Source organism: Sphaerodactylus townsendi, linkage group LG02 (assembly GCF_021028975.2).
Source record: "Sphaerodactylus townsendi isolate TG3544 linkage group LG02, MPM_Stown_v2.3, whole genome shotgun sequence".
NCBI classification, from domain to species: domain Eukaryota; kingdom Metazoa; phylum Chordata; class Lepidosauria; order Squamata; family Sphaerodactylidae; genus Sphaerodactylus; species Sphaerodactylus townsendi.
Window position 1 is genome coordinate 1,806,468 of NC_059426.1, and position 21,351 is coordinate 1,827,818.

Here is a 21,351-nt window from a genome sequence, read left to right on the forward strand (position 1 = left end):
TGGTTTCTTGTCAGAACGTGCCTGAACAAGGCTTCGAGCGAGTAAAGTAAGAGATATTTGGCAATAACATTTCCTGTGTATTGGAATTTCAGTCATCCTGACATTAATCTCAGCCAAAAAAATTTACACATTCCTCTTCCTCTTCTATGTTTTTTCCCCTATAGATGCTGAATTCTTTCATGCATGTATCAGTGAGTGCCATCTTTTCAAAAGATGCAGGCATAAAGTTGTCTGTCTGGGTTTCGTGGCCATTCCTTGTGCAGATAGGTGGTCATCTGGCATAGAAATACACTTCTGTGGGCAAGAGGGAAGCTCAGTGTTTGCACAAATGTATGTAGGGACTCTATAGGCCCTACATACCCATTGGCACTCTTTTGACAGTGAATGAAGTATGGTCAGGTGGCTCTGGAAACAGGACTTCAATTTGTGGAGGGTCACCAGACGTGATCCCAGTTAATGTCTGGACTTCTCTTGTTGATAGCCATGCATCCAAGACTCTTCTCTGGCACTTAATCTTAATTTTTATGCAGAGATCCTCATTTCTCATCTGTTTCTGGTTGTGTTCTAGACTTTTGGTTGTCATAGACTTTTAACAAAAATAAGATACAGATAGCAATTTTGTGCTCGCCCTCATGCTTGAAACTGCATTACCAATTTATGCTTTTATACTCCGATTTTTCAGGTTATCTTGCCCCCCGGAATCTTCCAAGTGCTGGCTTCTTCCCATTTCTCCAAACTGTTCTCTGTAATTCAGATGCCGTGTGCAAAGCCACACCATATACACCAGAAGATCTCCTGCCAAAGTGGAGTGCTAATTTACCCACACACCGGTAAGGAATGAGCTCCCCAACAAAAGTGACGTGAATAGAAGTATTGGGCCCTAAGTGTCAGAACTCCCCTGCATAGACAATGAAGCACTTGAAAGTTCAAAGGTTTTATTGCTGATGACAGGTAGAAGGCAGAAGTCTGTTCTGAGCTAATCCCTCAGAACAGTTGATAATATGCAACAGTGTCCCCCCCCCGCCCCCAACGTGTGAAATAAAACAGACCAGCATTCACTGAAACAGTTCTTCCAACCCTCAAGGGTACAGATAAGACGCCCACGGGAGAGAAACATAGCATAGCAGCAGACAGAGGGCCTTTCCCCACTTACCGTAAGCCCCACGCTACTTGAGGAGAGTAGTGCGGGGTTCCTCCTCCCTCCCCACGGCAGGGGCGGTCACAGCGCAGCCACCCCGACACTGCCGCTGTCGCGCCCCCTTAGTGAGCGGCATCCCAGGCGCTCTTCCGAACGGCGCCTTTTGACGACCCCGCACAGAGCGCGGGGTCGTGGGGACGCCTGGGCGCGCGCCTGGGATGCCGCGCGCTGAGAGCAGCGCGCGGCATAGGGGGGATGGAAGGGAGTGGGGAAAGGCCCAGAGCTTGGCATAGCATAGCATCCCAGTAACAGCCCAACCCCCATGACATACATCCTGACACTAAGGGATGCTTAAAAGTGGAGGCATACTATTGTCCACACAATCAAACCCTTGAGATGGAGATGGGAATAAAGGTGGTGACTAAAGTAGATAATGTTATGATACTGGGAAACTTCAAGTACACATTGACTATGTAAACATATGTTCAGGTCATGCTGTAGAAGTAGAATTCCTAGACATCATAATTCCTAGACCCCAATTGTCATCTGTGCACAGGAACAGCTGGTCACAGAGCCAACAAGGGGGTAGTGATCTGGGGTCTCCACAAATGGAGTGAGTGGGCACTAATGGGACAGATGAAGTTCAGTGCTGGTAAGTGTAAGGTGATGCACATTGGATCAAAAAATCCCAATTTCAATTATAAGCAAATGGGGTCTGAACATGCTGCAAATGAGAGGGAAAAAGATTTTGGGTTTGTAGTAGACAGGTCAATGGAAGTGTCAATCCAGTCTGCTGCAGTGGTGAAAGAAACAAACTCTGTTTTGGAGATTATTAGGAAAGGGATTGAAAATAAAATGGCTGATATTGTAATGCCACTACAGTGAGGCTTCATCTGGAATACTCTGCACAGTTCCAGTCACCGTGTCTCCAAATGGATATCCCAGAGCTGGAAAAAGTACAGAGGAGGGAAACCAAAATGATTAGGGGTTGGAGCCCCTTTCCTTCAAGAGTCTGGGACTTTCAGTGCAGGAAAGAGACAACTAAGGGGGAACCTGAGCGGGGTTTATAAAATCATGCACGGGGTGGAGAAAGTTGACCAAGGTGATATCCTCACTGGAGATTAATCCTGGGATAGTCACCTGAAATATCCAGGTTCCCTCAAGATTTCCCCTCAGCTGAACCATGGAACACAGATCAGTCCCGTTTCTGGTGCTCCCCCCAATCATGGGATTTTCCTGGACCTGCTTGTATGTGCACCTTTTTGAAAAAACACTCCAATGGGAGCTAAAAGGAGATGGGGGCTACACATTTTAGGGTCCGTAACTTTGGCCCCCATGAACCAAACTTCACCAAACCTGGGTGACTTCATCAGGAGGGTCTCCTAAAGATAGCTTAACTTAAGTGGCCACTGGCAAAGAAGAAGAGAGTGAGAGTTTTGGATTTATATCCCCCCTTTCTCTCCTGTAGGAGACTCAACGGGGCTTACAATCTCCTTTCCCTTCCCCCCTCACAACTAACACCCTGTGAGGTAGAAGCAGAAGATGAAGAGTTTGGATTTATATCCCCCATTTCTCTCCTGCAGGAGACTCAAAGGGGCTCCCACAATCTCCCTGTCCCTTTCATACCACTCACAAACAAACACCAATCTGTGAGGGTGCCAGATTCAAGGGGCTGGGAGAGAGAACTCCAAAGAAGAGCTGTGACAGCCCCAAGGTCACCCAGCTGGCATTTGTGAGAGTGTAAAGGCTAATCTGAATTCCTCAGATAAGCTTCCACAGCTCAAGCGGCAGAGCGGGGAATCAAACCCGGTTCCTCCAGATCAGAGTGCACCTGCTCTTAGCCACTGCTCTTAGCCACTACACCACTGCTACTTATTTTCAATCCCTTTCCTAATAATCTCCAAAACAGAGTTTATTTCTTTCACAGCTTTTAAAGAGGATTTGACATTTTCATGGTAGATTTTCATGGGTCTTTCAGTGGTTACTAGCCATGGTGACTAAAGGGAACTTCCGTGTTCAGAGGCTGTCAACCTCTGAATCTCTGTTCTGGGAGGCAACATCAGGGGAAGATTACAGCCTAAATACTTTGTGGTTGGACCTCCAGGGGAATTGTTTGGCCTCTATGTGAACAGGATGCTACACTAAATGGAGCATAGGTTTGATCCAGAAAGGTTCTTCCTATGCTGTTAAGTAAGTCAATCACATTGTGGTTTATTGTCAAAGGCTTTCATGGCCAGACTCAACTGGTTGTTGTGGGCTTTCCAGGTTGTGAGGCTGTAGATCTGGTAGATCCATAACACACTTCTCTCTGTGATACACCTCTGAAGATGCCGGCCACAGAGGCAGGCGAAACATTAGGAACAAGATCTACCAGACCACGGCCACACAGCCCGGAAAGCCCACAACAATTACATTGTGGTTTCTTTGCAGGGTTTCCTACTAAGACTTTCACGATGGGGATGGAGACTGTGCCAGAGTTTCTACCCCAATATCCATGCTAAGATTAACTTTGCACGTGTACATACAAAGTGAACACTGTAGATTCTACCAATGAACCCTGAAAATACACAAATTCTTTCTTACTCTCATTTGCACCCTCGTTTAGATAGCCACAAACTAAGAATGAAGAGGTGAACTCTGTGTGACCCTGGAATTCCATAAAGCGAACTCTAAAAGCATCCATGGGGTGGGAGGCATGAGCAAAGCAGGATTTACCTCTCCTCCCCATGCTGTTTCCCCACTCAAAAATGCCCCTTCCAGCCAGGTTTAAGTCCAGGAGGGGAAAAGACAAGCACACATTCATTACCCAAGTTTAAAACTGCCTGAGAGGGCCCTTTTCAAGTGTAGATCTGCATCGAGTCCCCCCCCCCCCCCCCCGCCATGCAGGAAGACACAATCAAAGCACTCCTGACAGATGGCCATCGAGATATAAGCAAGAACTGGCCTAGATAATAACTTCATGCAGAAATAAACTTTAAAGGATCCATATCATGATATGAACTCGGACTGAATACGGTTTAATGTAAAATTCTTCAGTGGGAAATAATGAAGATATGGGATTCTTGTCATTCTTTTTTATCAGAAAGCGGAGAAGATTGGATAATCCAGAGACGGACAGCGATCTATCATCTCAGAGTTCTGATGTTCTCAAAAGCAGAAATAGTTCAATGGGTAGGTGATTTGAGTCTGTTTGCACTTAATAAGCTTTCTCACTTTTCTGTAGGGATACTGCAGATTTTTCAGCCAATTTGTTTGTCAGTCAAGGTTACCCTGGTTGATTCCCCACTTCAAAAATGGAACCCGATTCAAACCTGTTTTAAAAGAATCAGGAGCTTTGGAGCACAGATTCATGCTCCCCGTAGCAGCTTCTACCCCCCCCCCCCCGCGCTCCTGGAAACGCGGCAGCCACACAGGATTATCCACTGTTGGCGGATCAAAATGCGTGACCTCTCAGTGGCTATCCTGATTGGCTACTGTGTTGTGCTGGGGCGGGAATTTTTTAAATCTTTGAATGGACGTCTCCGCGAGCATGCGCAGAAGAACTGCATAGGGACTGGCGTTTAGAACAAAGCCCTGTTTCCATGTGCCTTCGTCTGTAATTGTTTAAGACAGTGAATGCAAGGTAGACACAAGCATGCACTTCCCCATTTCATTAAAACAAGTTGTCCCTGGCTAGAGTTGAACCAGCAACCTTTCAGGTGGCAGGAGAACACTCAATCAACTGTTCCATACAGGCACTACCGACTTAAGGCTGGGGAGAATGATACTTAAATCTCCCTGTCTTGCTGTGTATTTTGTTAAAACAATTTGTTGCAGTTGGAGTTGAACCAGCAACCTTTTGGGTAGCAGGTGAATGCTCAATCAACTGTGCCATACAGGCACTGCTGACTTAAGGCTGGGGAAAATGCCACTAAAGTCTCTTAAGTACACTGCTGCCTTGAGGAAACCGGCTTTTTGTTCCGAGAATTTTTTTTTAAAGGGCTGCGCGCGCATCCCGCACAGCCCACTGCATCCTGATTGGATGGGAGGCTCCATGTCACTTGCAAGGGCGGGTAGTTTGAACCTGGATTCACCCCTCCTTCTTCCCCACTGCTCCACAATCGCTGTGTGCCTTTTCAAAAGCTCTACATACAACCAGGTCTGGAAAAAGCGTGCGCTAAGGGGGAGAAGCAGCGCGAAACCTGGTTCAAGCAGAACACTGTGGGTAAGTCTTCCCCAAACCGGGTTTGTTCACTTTCTTAGCATGCCCTTTTTGCCCAGTGAGGAATCGACCCCTGTTTGACGTTAACAATCGGATTGTGAGCTAGATGTTCAGACTGCATCAAGCAACTCAAACAGCTGCCAAACAGGTTTGCCTGTTTGGAAGCTGACTCACAGCTGGTTGGATGATCAGGTGGAGTCAGGTTCTGATCTCCCCAACCCCTTCAGCAAAACAGTGAAATTGTAAAAGGGTGAGGTGAAAGAGTTTTCAGTTTTTGCATTGCAAAAAGTGAAAGGAGAAGAGGGCTCATTTTCTTCCCTCCTTCCAAACTAGGTAGGGACAGAATCAGTGTTTTTAATCTTTGCTTTGCAAACAGCAGGGTGGAACGGACTGGTTCCTCTCCTGCCCCTTCCAAGGTAAGAACATAAGAACATAAGAACTAGCCTGCTGGATCAGACCAGAGTCCATCTAGTCCAGCATTCTGCTACTCGCAGTGGCCCACCAGGTCCGGGGCCTTTCAGTGCAGGAAAGAGACAACTAAGAGACATGCCTTTGGGAGCTCACATGCAGGATGTGAAAGCAACGGGCTGCTGCTGCTGCTGCTCCTGAGCACCTGGTCTGCTAAGGCATTTGCAATCTGAGATCAAGGAGGATCAAGATTGGTAGCCATAGATTGACTTCTCCTCCATAAATCTGTCCAAGCCCTTTTTAAAGCTAAAGGTAGGTGGGCACAGGGGCACAGAGGCTTTGCATTGCAAAAGTGAAAGGAGAAGAGGGGTCATATCTGCTCCTCTTCCAAGCTGGGTGGGCACCGAGGCACTGTTTTTGATCACTGGGATTTAATTTTTTAAAAAATTATACTGTATTGTTAGATATTTACTAAGGGAAAGAATCTCATTACTGAAATTTGTTTGTTCGTCTGCCCAGAGACTGCCAAATACAGACAAAAACTGCTTCTCCCACTTTCTCCAGTTTTCAGCCAGGTTCCCAAGCAGGGGTAGCGGAGAGGCTGGTGCGCGGCTTTCCATGGGAAACAGAATGCAGTTTTCTGGCAAAGCTGCTTTACTTTCAGGCTCGAGTTTATTGTAGTGACTACTCAAGTCACTGCTATGATGCCTGCAATTGTGTGCTGACTTCTGACACCATGTGATGCCTTTATGTGGGGAAAGAATTAGTTCTGGAGACAGCAGTGGTTAAGAACTGTGTCTGTTGGGATGCAACGGCCAACTAACCAGGCCACAACTCAGCCTCAGTGACTGTGACTCCTCCTCCAGTTATGGACACGAGGGCCTCTCCATTCCAGAGAGCCTCTGGGAGTTGTCTGTAAAGCAACACCACCAATATACCGCAAAGGCTGTTTCTCAAAGGTGTCATTCATAAGTTTCAACCCATTTTAAACCAGACTCTTGAGCTGCAGGAATCCATTACCTGCCTCAGATAATTCCAGCTAATGCAATCAAAGATTTTTCTACATCCAAAAGGGACATAGCTAACTAACCCCCTTTGTTCTTAGATGCACGAGTCAAAGTCACCGGTCTCTTAAAATGTGAAGGCAATGCAGTTCCAGTGATAAAACCCACCTGACCTGCTGCCTTGAGGTGCTTTCAGATCATGGTCTTCAAATGTGCAGAAATCGTAGAGGTCCATAATTCACAATTTTGTCTATATGGATCACCGGCCAGTCACTACCTGCATCCATTCCAAATTCACTTTCATCTACTTCATTTCTACTCAGCCGTTTTCCTTAGTGGGGACACAAAGCAGCTGACGTCACTCTTCGTTCCTCTGTTTTCTCTCACAACAACCCTATTAGCTAGGAGAGCGTTTCTGGCCAAGGTCACCCACAAGCTTCCATGACAGGAGTGGGCATTTGAACCCAGGTCTCTCAGAGGCCCCAATTTGTCATTATGCCAGAGAGCAAACAAGAGACCGATCCTCTATAAATCTGTCCAAGCCCTTCTCAGATGCCTCCATCTGAGAGGGAGTGTCCGGCCCGAGGTCATGCAACTAGCTTTCATGGTAGAGTGAGAATTTGAATCCGGGGCTCCTAGTCCAAAAGTCTAACAGCTCTTTAAAAGGAAATTTCATGGGGTTCACCGAAGAACATTCATGTTGTCCCATATTTCAGCATAATCAACAAAATTGAGCATTTCAAATAATTACATTTTCTTCTGATTGCAGACCTGATTGATTTAATAGCCAGTCTGAAGAGCTCCACTGAAAACATTTCATCATCCAGCCACAACAGAACTCACTTGCTCAAAAATATTCTCAGCCTGGGAGAGGTAATTTTCAATAGAGACCTTAATTAGGCATCTTCTAATGTACCCTTGCATGGAATGTTCATTACATGTGGGTTTTTACTATAATGAGAAAAACCAGGGATTTTATTGTAATGAGAAAAACTAGCAAGTGCCATTTATCTAGCAACAGGCTGATCCTCTGCTAAGAATGTCTTCTGCATTTTCCGTGTTGCAAGCTGGATTCCAGATTTGCAAAGGGAGCTGCTGTTGCTTCTCTGGTTCTGGCAGAAACCCCCACAAGCAGTCCGTCCAAGGAGTGCCAGAGCGTTCCCCAGGGTCCCAGTTCCTGGGCAAGGCTGGCAGCTGTGCAGTGGCGTGCCACTAATGGGGACAGGGGGTATCCCATGTCCCCAGGCGCATGCTGTGGAGCCCTGCCCTGGCCTCCAGGGAGGTGAGGAGTGGGATCCATGGTGGGCTGCAGCCATTATAGGTCTCCAGTTCCATCTAGTGCTTTCAGTCCTGCTGTGTTCTGACCTTTCAGCCACATTCTGTGTCTTGCTGAAGTGATCTGGCCGTTTTCACCTCTTTTTGTGCTGAATTTTGACTTTATGGATACAAATGCAAAAATTACCTGAATGATACAAAATACAAACAGATGCAAATACTTTAAATATCTAAAATGAACATGATGAATGAGGTCAAACAAGTCCAGCCAGATCATGTTATATCCAAAATGTTGCCAGCACTAAAGGGACCATGGTCCATTGCGCACAGCACAAATAAAAAAGCCTCCTCCTAATTTTTTGTTTGGACAGCATGGACACAAAAGAGGAGCTGGTGGCCAGCAGGGTGCCTGTTATGTGGAAATAATACAACAGGCTCTAGCAAGTGGGAACCCGCAAGTGAGGACCCGAGAGGACTTTACCCCCACCTTTTTTCTTCTCTCCCCCTCCCCCCTGCTTTTTCTCTTAACCTTCTCTATATTCATCCCATTACCTCAACTCTCTTTCTGGCTACCGACCTCATCTCTCTTTTCTGCCCCACAATCCCAGCTTTTGTTCTTCCTTTCTGGCTACCTACCCGAGCTCTCTCTTTTTCCCTCTCCCCAGTACTCATTCTCTTTCTGTCCTTAGTTCAATTTAGCCTTTCTCTGCCCGCCCCGCCCCGCCCCGCCCCGCCCCAGCAGCCCAATTCTTGGCAGCTTGCCTGGAGTACTCTGGGTGGGCATGGCGATGCCTCTCCCCCCAACGGGCAGGGTGGTCTGTTCAGTTCTGGCACCTGACACAAGGCTCACTGCTGACTTAACTTTAGGACCATCTGTTACCCAGCTTAACAGTGTACAAACTTATTTTTATAGAGCAATGGGGAATTACTCGGCTTGGCAATGCAAGAGGTAGGCTGGGAGGGGATCTTTTTAGACAAATATACCAGAAACGTATCCGCAGAGAATTCACAAAAGAACAAATTGCAGTTTAAATATTTTTATATAAGTTTTGGTTGCAAACAATCACACAAAGGACGATATATCGTGTCTCACATCAACTTGACCAAGGGAGGTTCAGGTTTGAGAGGAAATGAAGGCACTAGAGGCTCTGAAGTGAGAGTAGCAGAGACTTTTATACCCCTTTGTGCAGGTAAAGTGAGAATTCAAACTTAGGTTTCGTTTCTTTGCAACTGCTTGAGGTTTCCTTGCTGGACTTGCGGGGTTGAGCTAATTAGCAGCTCTATCTATTGTCTCTACTCCCCGGGACAATGGGGTCAATTGGTCCTAGATTATATTAACGAAACCTTGAATGGTTTATGCAGAGGTGCTTCCTAAAGTCTCTGCCTTAAGTATTCAAATTTGGCTGAGGCTTGAGTGAATCAGGAAGGGATCTTGTTGTTAGGGAGATCGTATCTGAGAGGTGGGGGAAATGCAGGGAAGAGGCAATTGTTTGGAGAAATGTTTTCTCAAGAGCACAGTATCAGGGGCTTCCAAAAAACAGCTTAGCGAGGTATGGTGTTCAGGAGTTCTACAGATTCCATTATGTTAATGGAGTACTCTGGCAGGGTGGGATAATCAAAGATGCATGTTCTTGTTATCAGGCATCCAGACTGTATCACTGGAGTAACCCATAGATCTAATCTCTGCAAACAGACTGTTTTGCCTTAGGCTTGCTTTCAGTTTGGACACTCTGCTATCCACCCATACAAACATGGAAACTGGCATGTTGTAGCACACAGTGTAAGGAATAATATTAAAACCCAATATTTCATAAGGTAGGGGATAAAGGCCATGCTAGAAGGATAAGCCCCAGTTGGGAATCCTCCATTATGACCATGTGCAAGGCTCATCCTCTGTAGCCTTGCTGGCCACCCTGCCACATTCTTGGCTCGGTCTCGCTCTGTGCTGTCTGGGCTCTACTCCAGCAGTCCTGTTTACGCCACAAGCAGAGGCCATTCCCAGCACCTCTAATGCTGAACTTTGTTTTGTAGATGCCAAAGCAGAACCCAACTGTGGCGAACCTTAAAGCTGGTATCTGTGATGTCCTGTCCGCCTATGCATCTTCTCAGAATCCCCTTTGGGAAGTCATGGGAGCAAACATCTACCAGACATTTTGTTTCACTGAGTTGTCTCTTGTGGAGTCATTTTTTCGTGAATTCAGAAGTCAGATTTCTAAGGTGAGTATCAAACTTTGTTGTTCCGTTTTCCTTAGTGGAGACAAAAGTTTATAAACTATGACTTCAATTAAAGCCCTCTGAACCACCCCCACCCCCTTTTGTCGCCTCCTGGTACCCTGGGCTTCCTTTGGCTGAGGGAAATGAATGGGAGCAGTCGAGGGGGACAGAGTGTGGGAAACAGACCGGCTCGGACTCTCCTTGTTAAAACCAGACAAGAAACAGAAGGGTGGGGGGAGAGATCTGATGGTAACAGCACAGGGGGTCTAACCTCCCCTCCAGCTATGGCTCCCCTCCCTGCAGTTTCTCCTTGCAGGTGCTACAGTCAAGCTTTTCTGGGAACTACCTGTGCGTGCGTGCACCTGTGCGTGCACGTGTAAGTCAAGGCAAGGGTTGCTGAGAGGTGGAATGCCATTCACTGCCTCTGTGTGGGCTGAGAGAGTCACCCAGCAGGCCTCATGGGGAGAAGTGGGGAATTAAACTCGGTTTTCAGGTTAGAGTCTGCAACTCTTAAATATTGCACCACACTGGGTCCCACCTGTTCTTAGGAAAAGCTGTGGGGAGGAAACCGATGGTGTGAGGAGGGTCCCACTCCACTCTTTTTTGTGCTGCCTTTTCCCTAAAAATCAGGCCCCACTCCCCGCTTTCTGCGGAGGGGGGGGCAGGTTTAAATCAGATTTGGCCCTGAGAGCCCACAGTCCTGAAGAGAGGGTCCAAGGATTCCAACGACCTCTAAGGGGGAGCTGCAGGGTCTCTGGGATCCACGAAGGTGCCCTGTGCTGAGTCAGATTGTGGGCCCCTCTTGTTCATCATGCCCCGCTCAAGGAGGCACCAGCAGCTACCCAGGATCACTAGGAGATGTTGTCCTCCCTGGGCCTTCTGTGAGCATCCCGTTTAACTGTATCGTGCAGAGATGGGTGTGTTTCCTTGCGCAGGCAAGCCACATGTGGGCATGTCAGGGGAGAACAGGGGTCTCTCAAAGGGAAAAGGCCCTGACTGGAGGAAGGAAAGGGGAGAGAGAATCAGTGAAGGATTACAGAAGCGTAACTGAGGAAGGACCAATGCACTGGGGACGTGCGGTGCACAGAAACCCCGGCACGGCGGCACCTTCTGCACAGAGGAAAGTTTTCCTCCCATCGTGTGTTTTCAGAAACACCTTTCCAGGCATGGAGACAGTGAGCCTCAGTTCTCTGGGCACTGAGGTGCTTTTGGACTTCTTTAACTGCTGACCAACTCAGCTGCCCACCTGAAACTGCTTTTTGTGGCAAATCCCAATTCCATGCAAGCTGAATTGCAGGAGATGAAAGCAGCTTTTTCTATGAATGTACCGGTACTTAGGATATCCCAGAGGTATACCAGGTGAAAATGGCACCCGGGGCATGACCAGCTCCCTATGCCCCCCCTTGTCCGGCTCCCCACACCCCCTCCTCCCCATGCTCCACTTACGGCAGCCAGCAGGGAGGGCAGGGCTCGGCGGCAGTTGGCTCAGGTGGGTGGCTCAGGTGGGTGCCACAGTGGCAACTGACTTCTGCCCTCCCTGGGAGGCCGGGGAGGGCAGGAGCGGCACCTGCCTGAGTTGCTCGCTGCCATTGCCAAGCTGGGAGGGCAGGAGCCAGGCTGCAGGGAGGCCAGGGCTCAGCAACAGGCGGCTTAGGCAGATGCTGCAGTGGCAGGCCGGCTCCTGCCCTCTCCCTCCTCCTTGGGGAGGGCAGGAGCTGGCCTGCAGCCGCCACAGCCGGCTCAGCTGGCAAACAGCACCCCGGCACCAAGGGGGCTGCTGGGCGCTGGCCAGGTCGCCGCACCACAGGAGTGGCCAGGCGCAAGGACCCAGCCATGTGACCAAATGGCATGCACCCAGGGACATGGAATACCCCATCTCCCCATGGGTGGTACACCCCTGGGGTATCCTGTGTATTGATTCTATGCACGGGTATGTTTCATGTGGCACCAGCAGCCTCCCAAACCTGACTGTGAAACAGATTTGCTAAGGATGCATTTTCAGATTTGTTTAATTTTTTAAAAATCTCTTCTATGTTCAGTTGCAGGTTGATCCTCAGTACCAGGTCGCTTTCGTCAGGGAAACGGTCTCTTTCCTGTCGCTCCTCTCCCAACTGCAGAACGAAACTGCTGTGTGGCGCCTCCTACTGCTGGCCCCAGAGATCACCAGAGGGGTCGTCCGGGTGAAGGGGATGGTTGCTGCCCTTCAGAATACGAGCAGGTAGCTGGCTGAGCTGTTGGGCCTGTCACTTCATGCCTTTTTATGTGCTGCCAGCGGAGGGGTGGAGCATGATTCTGTGACAGCTTGGGACAGTGGCGTTCCGAACCTAAATGGGATACCCCTTGTCCCTATTAGCGGTACACCACTGGCTTGGGAGGAGGCTTCGCTTCTTGGAAGGGCTGGTCTTGGGGCTTGGCTTTCTTACAGAGAGGCCAAGTTGACAGCAGTTGTTGCTTTGAGGAGTAGGGAGCAGAAACCTCCAGCAAACTCTGACCTGATGAGCCTTCGTGCACATTACTTAATTCAATCTTGGCAACAAAAAGTTTGCGAACAGTTCCGATCCAACCTTGTATTATGAAGAACCCACCAGGAGCCTGTTCTTACAACACCCTGATTGATAGAGGTGATGATGATGAAGATGAAGACAAAGGCTTCTTCCATGAGAATGCTGCAGGTGCAGATTAGGACAGGTGCCAGCTGCTGTTGCCTTCCAGCTCCATCTGGATCCTTCAAGAGAAACCTGCTGTGCAGCTGAAAAGTGGGCCAGCAGCAGAGGAGGACCAGGCTGTTGACTTTGCCTCGCTGGAGTCTGTTTGCCTACCGCTGTGCTCTCCAGTTTCCAGATTACATTGCCTCTAATGTTGCTTTGAAAAAGCACCTCATTGCTGCCAAATGGCAGAGGGCAGACTCTTTGAAGACCGTGCACTGAAATTCTTTTATGGACTGAAAATCGTGAGATGGGAAGAAATCCCCCAGTCCAGCAAAGTGAAGTGGAGTGAATGGCACTGTGTTTTACCTCCTGACGTGGGGACCCAGAACACCGTGTTGTGGATCGCTTTTGGCTTGCTCAAGGAGTACACCTACCTTGGCAGCCACGCTTGAGATTTAGAGAGTGCCTTTTGGGAAAGATCCCAACAGTCTGTTGTTTCCTTCAGTTCGATAAAATGGTAAAAGGTCTGGTAAAAGTAAAAAAGTAAAATGGTAAAAGATGGTAAAAGTAAAATGGTAAAATGGTAAAAAGTAAAATGGTAAAAAAGTAAAATGGTAAAAAAAAGTAAAATGGTAAAAAATGAGGAGAGACTTAGGGAGCTGGGTGTGTTTAGTTTGGTGAAGAGAAGGTGACATGATAGCCATGTTTATATATTTGAATGGATGGCCTGTTGGTGAGGGAGCAAGCTTGTTTTCTGCTGCTCCAGAGACTAAGACTAGGAGTAATGAAGGAAAAGAGATTCCACCTAAAGATCAGGAAAAACTTCCAGACCATAAGGCTGTTCGAAAGTGGAATGCACTGCCTCGGAGAGTGGTGGAGTCTCCTTCTTTGGAGGTTTTTAAACAGAGACTGGATGAGCATATGTCAGGAGTGCTTTGATTGTGTGTTCCTGCATGGCAGGGGGTTGGACTTGATGGCCCTTGGGGTCTCTTCCAACTCTATGATTCTGTGATTCTTTGCTTGCAACCTGGAAGCCCTTCGTGACCTGGGACCACATACCCGAAGGACCTTTTCCTCCTAGAAGTCCCCATGTGCCAGCTACAGTCTTCAGGCTGTCCCCTCCTCCTTGGCTTGTTTGCCCACCTGGCATCCACAGCCCATTCCTTTTCAAGAGCGGCTCCCACTTTGTGGGACTGGTCCTCTGAGCAGGTGGCTTCAGAAGGCACCAAAAGGCTGCTTGACTTGGGAGGGCTTTTCATGAGGCACCTGATACTGCAGCGATTTCCTTGGGAGGGGAATGAATGGATTTCTGTTGTATTGTGGGTAGTTTTAATTTAGGATTGTAAACTACCTTGAGCCACAAGCAAATGTGTGGAAAACATGTTTTAGTAAACAAATAAATAAAAATATTATTAAATGAGTTGTAATGGTATTTCTCCTCAGGTAATAAGCTTACTATGGGTCTTTCCCCACTTTTCCCTCTACCACCGATCAAGCCGCTTGATACATGCTCACTCACGTGCGCGACATCATTTTCATGAAACGCACGCTCTGAAGTTTCTACGAATTCCCGCGACTCTTCGTGTAGGAAAGTGCAGTCAAAAGCTGTGCTGCTGTGTTCTCCAGCCAGGGAAATGACGCTGCTGTTGAGGGGGGGCTGACAGCGGGAGAAGGCCGGGCAGCTGGGCGCTTGTCACGCCCCTGTAGTGGGGAGTGCCCCGGGACCCCGTGCTACTTGGCCCGAGCAGTGCACAGCAGAAGGTAAGTGGGGAAAGGCCCTATGTCTCATCTGGTTTTTTGTTTTTTGGCACATTTGAGTTTCATTTTTGCCCTTTTTTCAGAACTTTGAAAGATACTGAAGAAGATTTTCTATCAGATGTGAGTGACAGTGGACTGCCAACTCTTCAGGACACGATTATTAAAATGCTATATTCCCTCAACTGCACAGAGCCAGGTAAGCCTGTTCAGCGCCAACCTCTGCTAGGTTTCTGTATATAAATGCTGAAGGGGAAAACATCATGTAATGTTCTACAAAAGCTTCCCTGGTCGTGATGGAAGCTGCACATGAGGAGTCTTTATTCAATTCAAAATAATCCTAAATAGGACATTGTCCATCCAATTCATTTTACCTCCATTGTGGCATATCCAAACCTCCCCCCCCCCCCATCCTTCCTGGAACAGAGCTTACCATCTGATAATAAATAAAACAGATCCTCAGAAATTAACAAATAAAGCAAAACTATTACCGTACTTCCAGATGTATTCCCAAATATCAAGTTACAGATTTGCCTAAATAATCATCTGTTTCTTATTCTGTGTAATTTCTGAGATGTTTTCTGCTGTCAGATATATTTTTCCAAATGTGTTGCAGTTGTTCAAGTAACTAACCCTATTCCTATAATTGCTGTATATACTCTATTTTAAGTGTAAGGGTTCATTCTGTTCCTGGGCAAGTTTAGTAGCTATCCTGAGTAATGATTTTAAATTTTATATTTTGAAAATATTTCATGTGATGTATTTTATCTGCATTGGAGATCAGCTACTTTGAGCTCCGTAAGGAAGAAAGGTGTCTAATAAATATTTTAAACAAATAAGCACCAAGGATAAATTCTTCAGGTTTTTAATATTTTCAGCTGACCAGAAGTGGTTGACTAATTCTTCGTGGTGAAATCATTTAACATTAATGTTGGTCAGCTAATGTGAGAAATGTTGGGAGAAGCACACCTGGTGCGTGTGTTTCCCTTGAAAAGTAGCAGAGCGGCACAGAGGCTGAACACAGGGAAGCTTACCTGGGCACACACGCGGGGCTGAGCTGGCTAGAGAGAACTTCAGACACAAAAGAAAGTCAGAGTCATTTGTAGTTTCTAATCTAATGAAAAGAGTATTTATTAGTGGGGTATTAATGAAGTCAATAACTAAAATATTCACCTATCATCACAATTAAATTTTAAATGCAGTCATATATTTTAAAGTTTATCTTGTATATTTTTCTGTTGTAGATGAGAAAAATTCAGAAATCACTGCTCGTTGTGAGCGCTCCCTTCACTGGAAAGGCATCCATACCTTGTTGGCTCAAATGAAAGATGTTTTCAGGTAAGGTAGAGCAAAGGGTTTTTAGCAGAGTTTGGGTTTGAACACAAATGTATGCATGAGAACATCTGGATTGTGATTGATAAACAGTCAGTACTAAAAAAAAGCCAAACTCTGAAAGTTGTGAATGTTCTGCGGAACTCTACCTATATTGGAGAGGAGAATTCATAGCAAAATTCAACTGGGGGCTTCCATACATTGCTAATTCCTAAGCAAAAGATAAATGCAGAGGTTGAGTAAGTCCAATGTGCATTTTTTCTCTAAATAACCTTTCTATTTGTCATTTATGCTAAACTTTTATGTTTGCATTTCTTTCCTTTTAGCAAAATAATTGATCCCAAGTTTGCTGGCGCTGATTTCAAAATGGAGAATCTGTCAAAGGATTTAGAAACAATTAAAAAATCTCTGCATGTTTTCAAAGATTTACAAGAAAGTGACAGTACTACTAAACTGAAAAACCTAAAGACATTTGATCTATTTGATAATAAGACTATGCTGAAATTGACTGAAATCCTTTCACAGCAAATGAGGGGAGAAGAACACAGTAAATTAAGGGATCTATTAAGTAAGGAAGACCTCTATGAAGACCACAGTTTTACATCACTACTGCTTCAAACTGGCTTCAACAGGTCATACTTATTCCAGGTGACAGCTCACTTGAAAGAAATTCAAAACATCTACAACTTAACCAGAAATATTTGGGACCTAGTATTTTTCAATAAGAGTAATTTTAAGGCCACAAAGTTATGGCAAACCTTGAAAATGATAACTTCTCACAAATTTCTTTACGTGCCTGAGAAAGTTAGGAGATACTTAACTTCAGTTCAAGAGGTGCCATCATTGTTTGCAAACTCTTTACTACAGCCTACAACCACTGAAAACTTTCCTGAGAAGATCCTTGCCCTGCATAAAATCTTTAATATTGTCGCCAATGTTAATACAAGTCACGGTTACCTTCTGATCTCCTCCTTGACTGACATGATGCAGAGAATCCAAAATTCCATTAGTGCCAGTCAGTGGAATGAATTCAACACCTATTGGCATATTGTTGAAAAATTAAGATCTGCGAAACTGAATGACACAGACATTGTTGCTTATGGGCAGGTTCTAGATCTACTCCACAGGAATCTGCACCTCCGTCACAATGGCTCCAGCCTTCTCTTCAATACAGAACTGAAAAAACTGACTGCAATTGTGAACAATTTCCTAGAAGAATATGGTGGAGAAGGTGTCGGGGGAGGACATGACTCAGTGGTTTTAGACACCATCATGAAAACCCTCCATGTGTTAGAAGACTTGGAGGAAAAATACATCCATGAATTAATTGTTACTAATCCACTAAGAAATGCTGATGGTGGTGAAACTATCCAAAGATGGTTTGAAATATTCAAGGAAGGAGTAGATATACTTTCTGATCCAAGACTGTTGGAAGCATCCAGTATTAAAAAAATGGACAACCTCTTCAGTTTTTCACGCTTGTTGTACAGGACTCCATTAAGGCATAATGCATCAGTGGAGGGAGAAGTGTTAGAACTCTGGTATTTAACCTTGAGCCCTTTTGTAAGGGAAGATATTCAGGATAATGAAAGGCTGCTGAACTGCACTGTCAAAGATTTCTATCATATTGCTGTTGAAGTTTTGTTGAGCAATGCCACACTAAGGGATGCCCTGGCAGGAAGCGACTGCCATTTCCTTTTTACTTCCATGAATATGGAAAATAGGACAGTGACCAACAATCAAACATTTACCGATGTGTTTCAGCTTGTGCTACAAAAATTAAAATCACTGCCAACTCCAGCTGCACTCCAGAAAAGCAAATGTTTTTCAGATGAATTTCAGTGCTTTGTCAAATCACTAGAATTATCATCAGGGTTTCTTTCCAGATTGGACACCTTTAATGACCACAAGAATCCATGGATACAAAAGTTGCATAAAAATCTAGCAACCATCTCAAGCAAACTCTTCCAAAATAATCAGACCTGCCAAGAACCATTGCCTGGCAACAGGGCGGTTATAAATGAACCTTCAGTATTTCACATCTTGATTCCTTTTTTGATGAATGATACAGAAACTTATTCTCAAAATTTATCTGTCAATCCGTCCATCCGGGCACAAAAGCTTGCATTTTTTATGTCACTGTTCAATGAATCTGACAAGAATACTAGTATGTCAGAAATGTTAGAAAATATGGGAAAAGCTGTCAACCATCTACAATGGAAGGATTTATCAGCTGTCTTGAGCAAGGTTGCAAATATATTGAACATCACACAAAATGTGACAGATTTGCACCTACTGGAAATTATTAGAAAAGCTCTAATTCTTGTCGACCTAGGATCACCTCCAAATTCAGCTGAAACTCATCTAATCTTTGAAATCCTAAATTGGGGAATGAATACTACCTATTTTGAAGGTATGCTTGATTCATTAAAATTGTTCAACATAACTTCTGAGACAGATTATAGAACTTACTTAGAAAGACATTTTAATACTTGGTCTATACATATTGATCTCCTGGCTCAAAGCCTTTTCTTCCCCCATCTTCCAGAAATAATGTGGCTAAATCAAAATATGATAAACAAACTATGGTGGAATGAGTTGAGTGACCTTGAACATGAACTGAAACCCATAAAACTGAATAGTTCAAATCCAGATACATACAGACATTTTCTGAAAATTCTGCATCATCACTTAGTTGCCCAGCGCAACATATCTGATCTTCATTTTAGTCTACAGATGTTTACTAGTTTTTTATCCCATGCATCAAACTTCCAAAATAAGATCAACTCCAAAGCATTAGCCACTGCCTTCAGGACTCTGTTATTTCAGAAAAACTTTGAACGCCAATTTAACACCAGCCAATTAGAAACAATGATGAATGAAAGTAATAAAACTTTCCAGAGAATATATGACACCTGGAAGAGAGGGACAATAGTGCTGTCTGACAGCAGATTGGAAGAAGCAACTGATAAAGAAAGGATTGCCGCCCTGTACGACTTTTCCCACTTTCTGTTTGAAAGAGAGCTTAACCAGTCTTTGTTGGGGTACAAAGGAAAGATAGTGGACATCTTGCATTTATCTCTGAGTCCTTTCTTAAATATGAAAAACCACACTGGAAAGCAAAATAACTGCACTGCTAAGGATATAATTCACATCATACGTCAGATGCTGCTTAAAAACGCCACACTTCTTGAGTCCTTCAAACAAAACCCTTGTGAAACCCTTTTTACTTCCAGGGATTTTGAAAACAGAACAAAGCCTAGTCAAACCTTGACTGAAGTGTTCCACTCCTCAATAAGGAATTTAAAGCTGAGTCCAGAGTCAGCAAATTTTTACAAAAGTCATGATATTTCTAGCATGTTATCGTGTGTCATCAGATCACTACAGTTTTCTTCAGGTTTGCTTTCAAAAATGGACATCCTCTTTAATTCTAAAAATCCTTGGATACAGCAAACTTATACATCTTTAGCAGCCGCCTCTAAACCCCTAAATAATTCAGCATGCCCAATCCCAGCCCTTAATGGAATACATGATGTGGCCCATTATTATCCTTTCAACATTGTCTCTCCTTTCCTTGCTAATGGAACAGACTTTCATTCACAAAATTTTACTGACAGGCTAGGGGACGGGAATAAATTGTCAGTGTTTTTTAAGTTATTGGAGGATCATGTGCGCCGGTATGCTGACACAAGCAAAGCTCTGCAGATGGCCAAGGATGTTTCTAGACATTCTGGATTAAACAGTTTTTCTCAAATGTGGAACTTGGTCTCCAAATGGAACCTCACGGAAACGGATGAATCAACACGTGGCATGAAGCGAGTGGAGAGAGCTCTAAGTCACACCCACACTGGGTCCGGTCCTGCTGTATTGGAGGCCAGTAGTTATAGACTCAAGGAAGTGATGTTTTCAGATTTGTTGAAAAAGCTGAAAAGAGACCTAAATCCCAGTTTTCATACAAACAAACCAAATGTGGAATATGCATTTGAGCACATTACATATCCTTTTGCCTTGATCACGGAAATGCTGTTCCATAAAACCTTACTCCAGAATGAGTTGGGGAAGGCATCGTCTCCAAACAAGTTGGTTGCACAGTAAGTCAACATTTTTCACAATTGTCATAATGTGCAGTGGAACTTAACATATTGGTACTTCTCAAACTTTGCCTAAATGAAGAGAACAATCACATGTCAAAAGACAATGGCTGGGACCCAGAAGGCACCTGGCTCTGGCAGAAGCCAATTCCCTTCACCCAGAGGCATAGCTGGGGCAAATGGCACCTAGGGCAAATGGCTCCCCCTGCACCCCCACAGTCCCCCACTTACCCGGGCAGCCTGGTGGATCCTGATGGGGTGGGGCCAAGGAGCAACTAGAGAGCTGATGGGTCTTCCTGACTACAGAATGTGTGTAACTAGATAGATACTTGGTAGAGTGTTATACTTGGAATTATTAAACAACACACACCACAATCTGAGGGACAGAAAGTCCTTATAGGTTTTCTGAAGTTTTAGTACTTTTAGTGCATTTACATACCCCCCCCCCCCTTAAAATGTGTAAACCAGGTAGCTCACATTGGTTGGTAGTTTCATAGGGTAATTGTGTTGGTCTACAATAGAATAGTTAAGTTTGAGTCCAGTAGAGTCTTTGTGAAAGGTAAAGGTGCAAGCACCAGGTCATTACTGAACCATGCAGTGATGCCACATTATAACGTTTGCTAGGGAGACTTTATGGGGTGGTTCACTATTGCTTTGTATAGTTGTCTGCACTTTGTGTTGTGCAGCTGACCACACTGCGCGATGAGACATCGTGGAGACAAACACAATTTTCAGGATACCAGTGTTCAAGAGTCAAAGCTTCCTTCATCAGATACAAGTTTCAACTTGTATCTAAAGAAGAGAGCTTTGACTCTTGAAAGCTTGTACCTGGAAAATCTGCGATGCTGCTGGACTTCAATCTAGCCCACTGGCGTAATGCCCATTGGGCAAAGTGGGCAGCTGCCCAGGGCATCACCTTGTGGGGGGGCATCAAAATGCTGGGTTCGTTTTTGGGTATTTTAGTGGTTTTCCATTTTTGGCCTGAAGGGGGTGCAGTTTTTAGGCTAGCGGCACCAAAATTTCAGGGTCTCATCAGGAGACTGTCCTTATACTACCCCCCAAGTTTGGTGAGGTTTGGTTCAGGGAGTCCAAAGTTATGGGCTCCCAAAGGGGGTGCCCCATCCCCCATTGTTTCCAATGGGAGCTAATAGGAGATGGGGGCTACAGTTTTGAGGGTCCATAACTTTGGCCCCCCTGAACCAAACTGCACCAAACTTGGGGGGTATCATTAGGGCAGTCTCCTGATGAGACCCTGAAAGTTTTGAGCCTGTGCCTTCAGAAATGT

The 21,351-nt window shown here is 45.4% G+C and overlaps 1 protein-coding gene across 1 annotated transcript in view; it reads left to right on the plus strand.

Moving 5' to 3' along the window:
* Positions 1-21,351, plus strand: part of ABCA12 (ATP binding cassette subfamily A member 12) — a 155,073-nt gene that overhangs the window by 45,133 nt on the left and 88,589 nt on the right. Inside the window, exons 3-12 of the mRNA XM_048483539.1 lie at positions 683-810; positions 3,310-3,332; positions 4,221-4,309; positions 7,521-7,624; positions 10,058-10,243; positions 12,280-12,458; positions 14,730-14,842; positions 15,888-15,981; positions 16,302-19,644; positions 19,681-20,066. Of these exons, the coding sequence (XP_048339496.1) occupies positions 683-810; positions 3,310-3,332; positions 4,221-4,309; positions 7,521-7,624; positions 10,058-10,243; positions 12,280-12,458; positions 14,730-14,842; positions 15,888-15,981; positions 16,302-19,644; positions 19,681-20,066 (4,645 nt within the window). The remainder of the gene's footprint in view (positions 1-682; positions 811-3,309; positions 3,333-4,220; positions 4,310-7,520; positions 7,625-10,057; positions 10,244-12,279; positions 12,459-14,729; positions 14,843-15,887; positions 15,982-16,301; positions 19,645-19,680; positions 20,067-21,351) is intronic.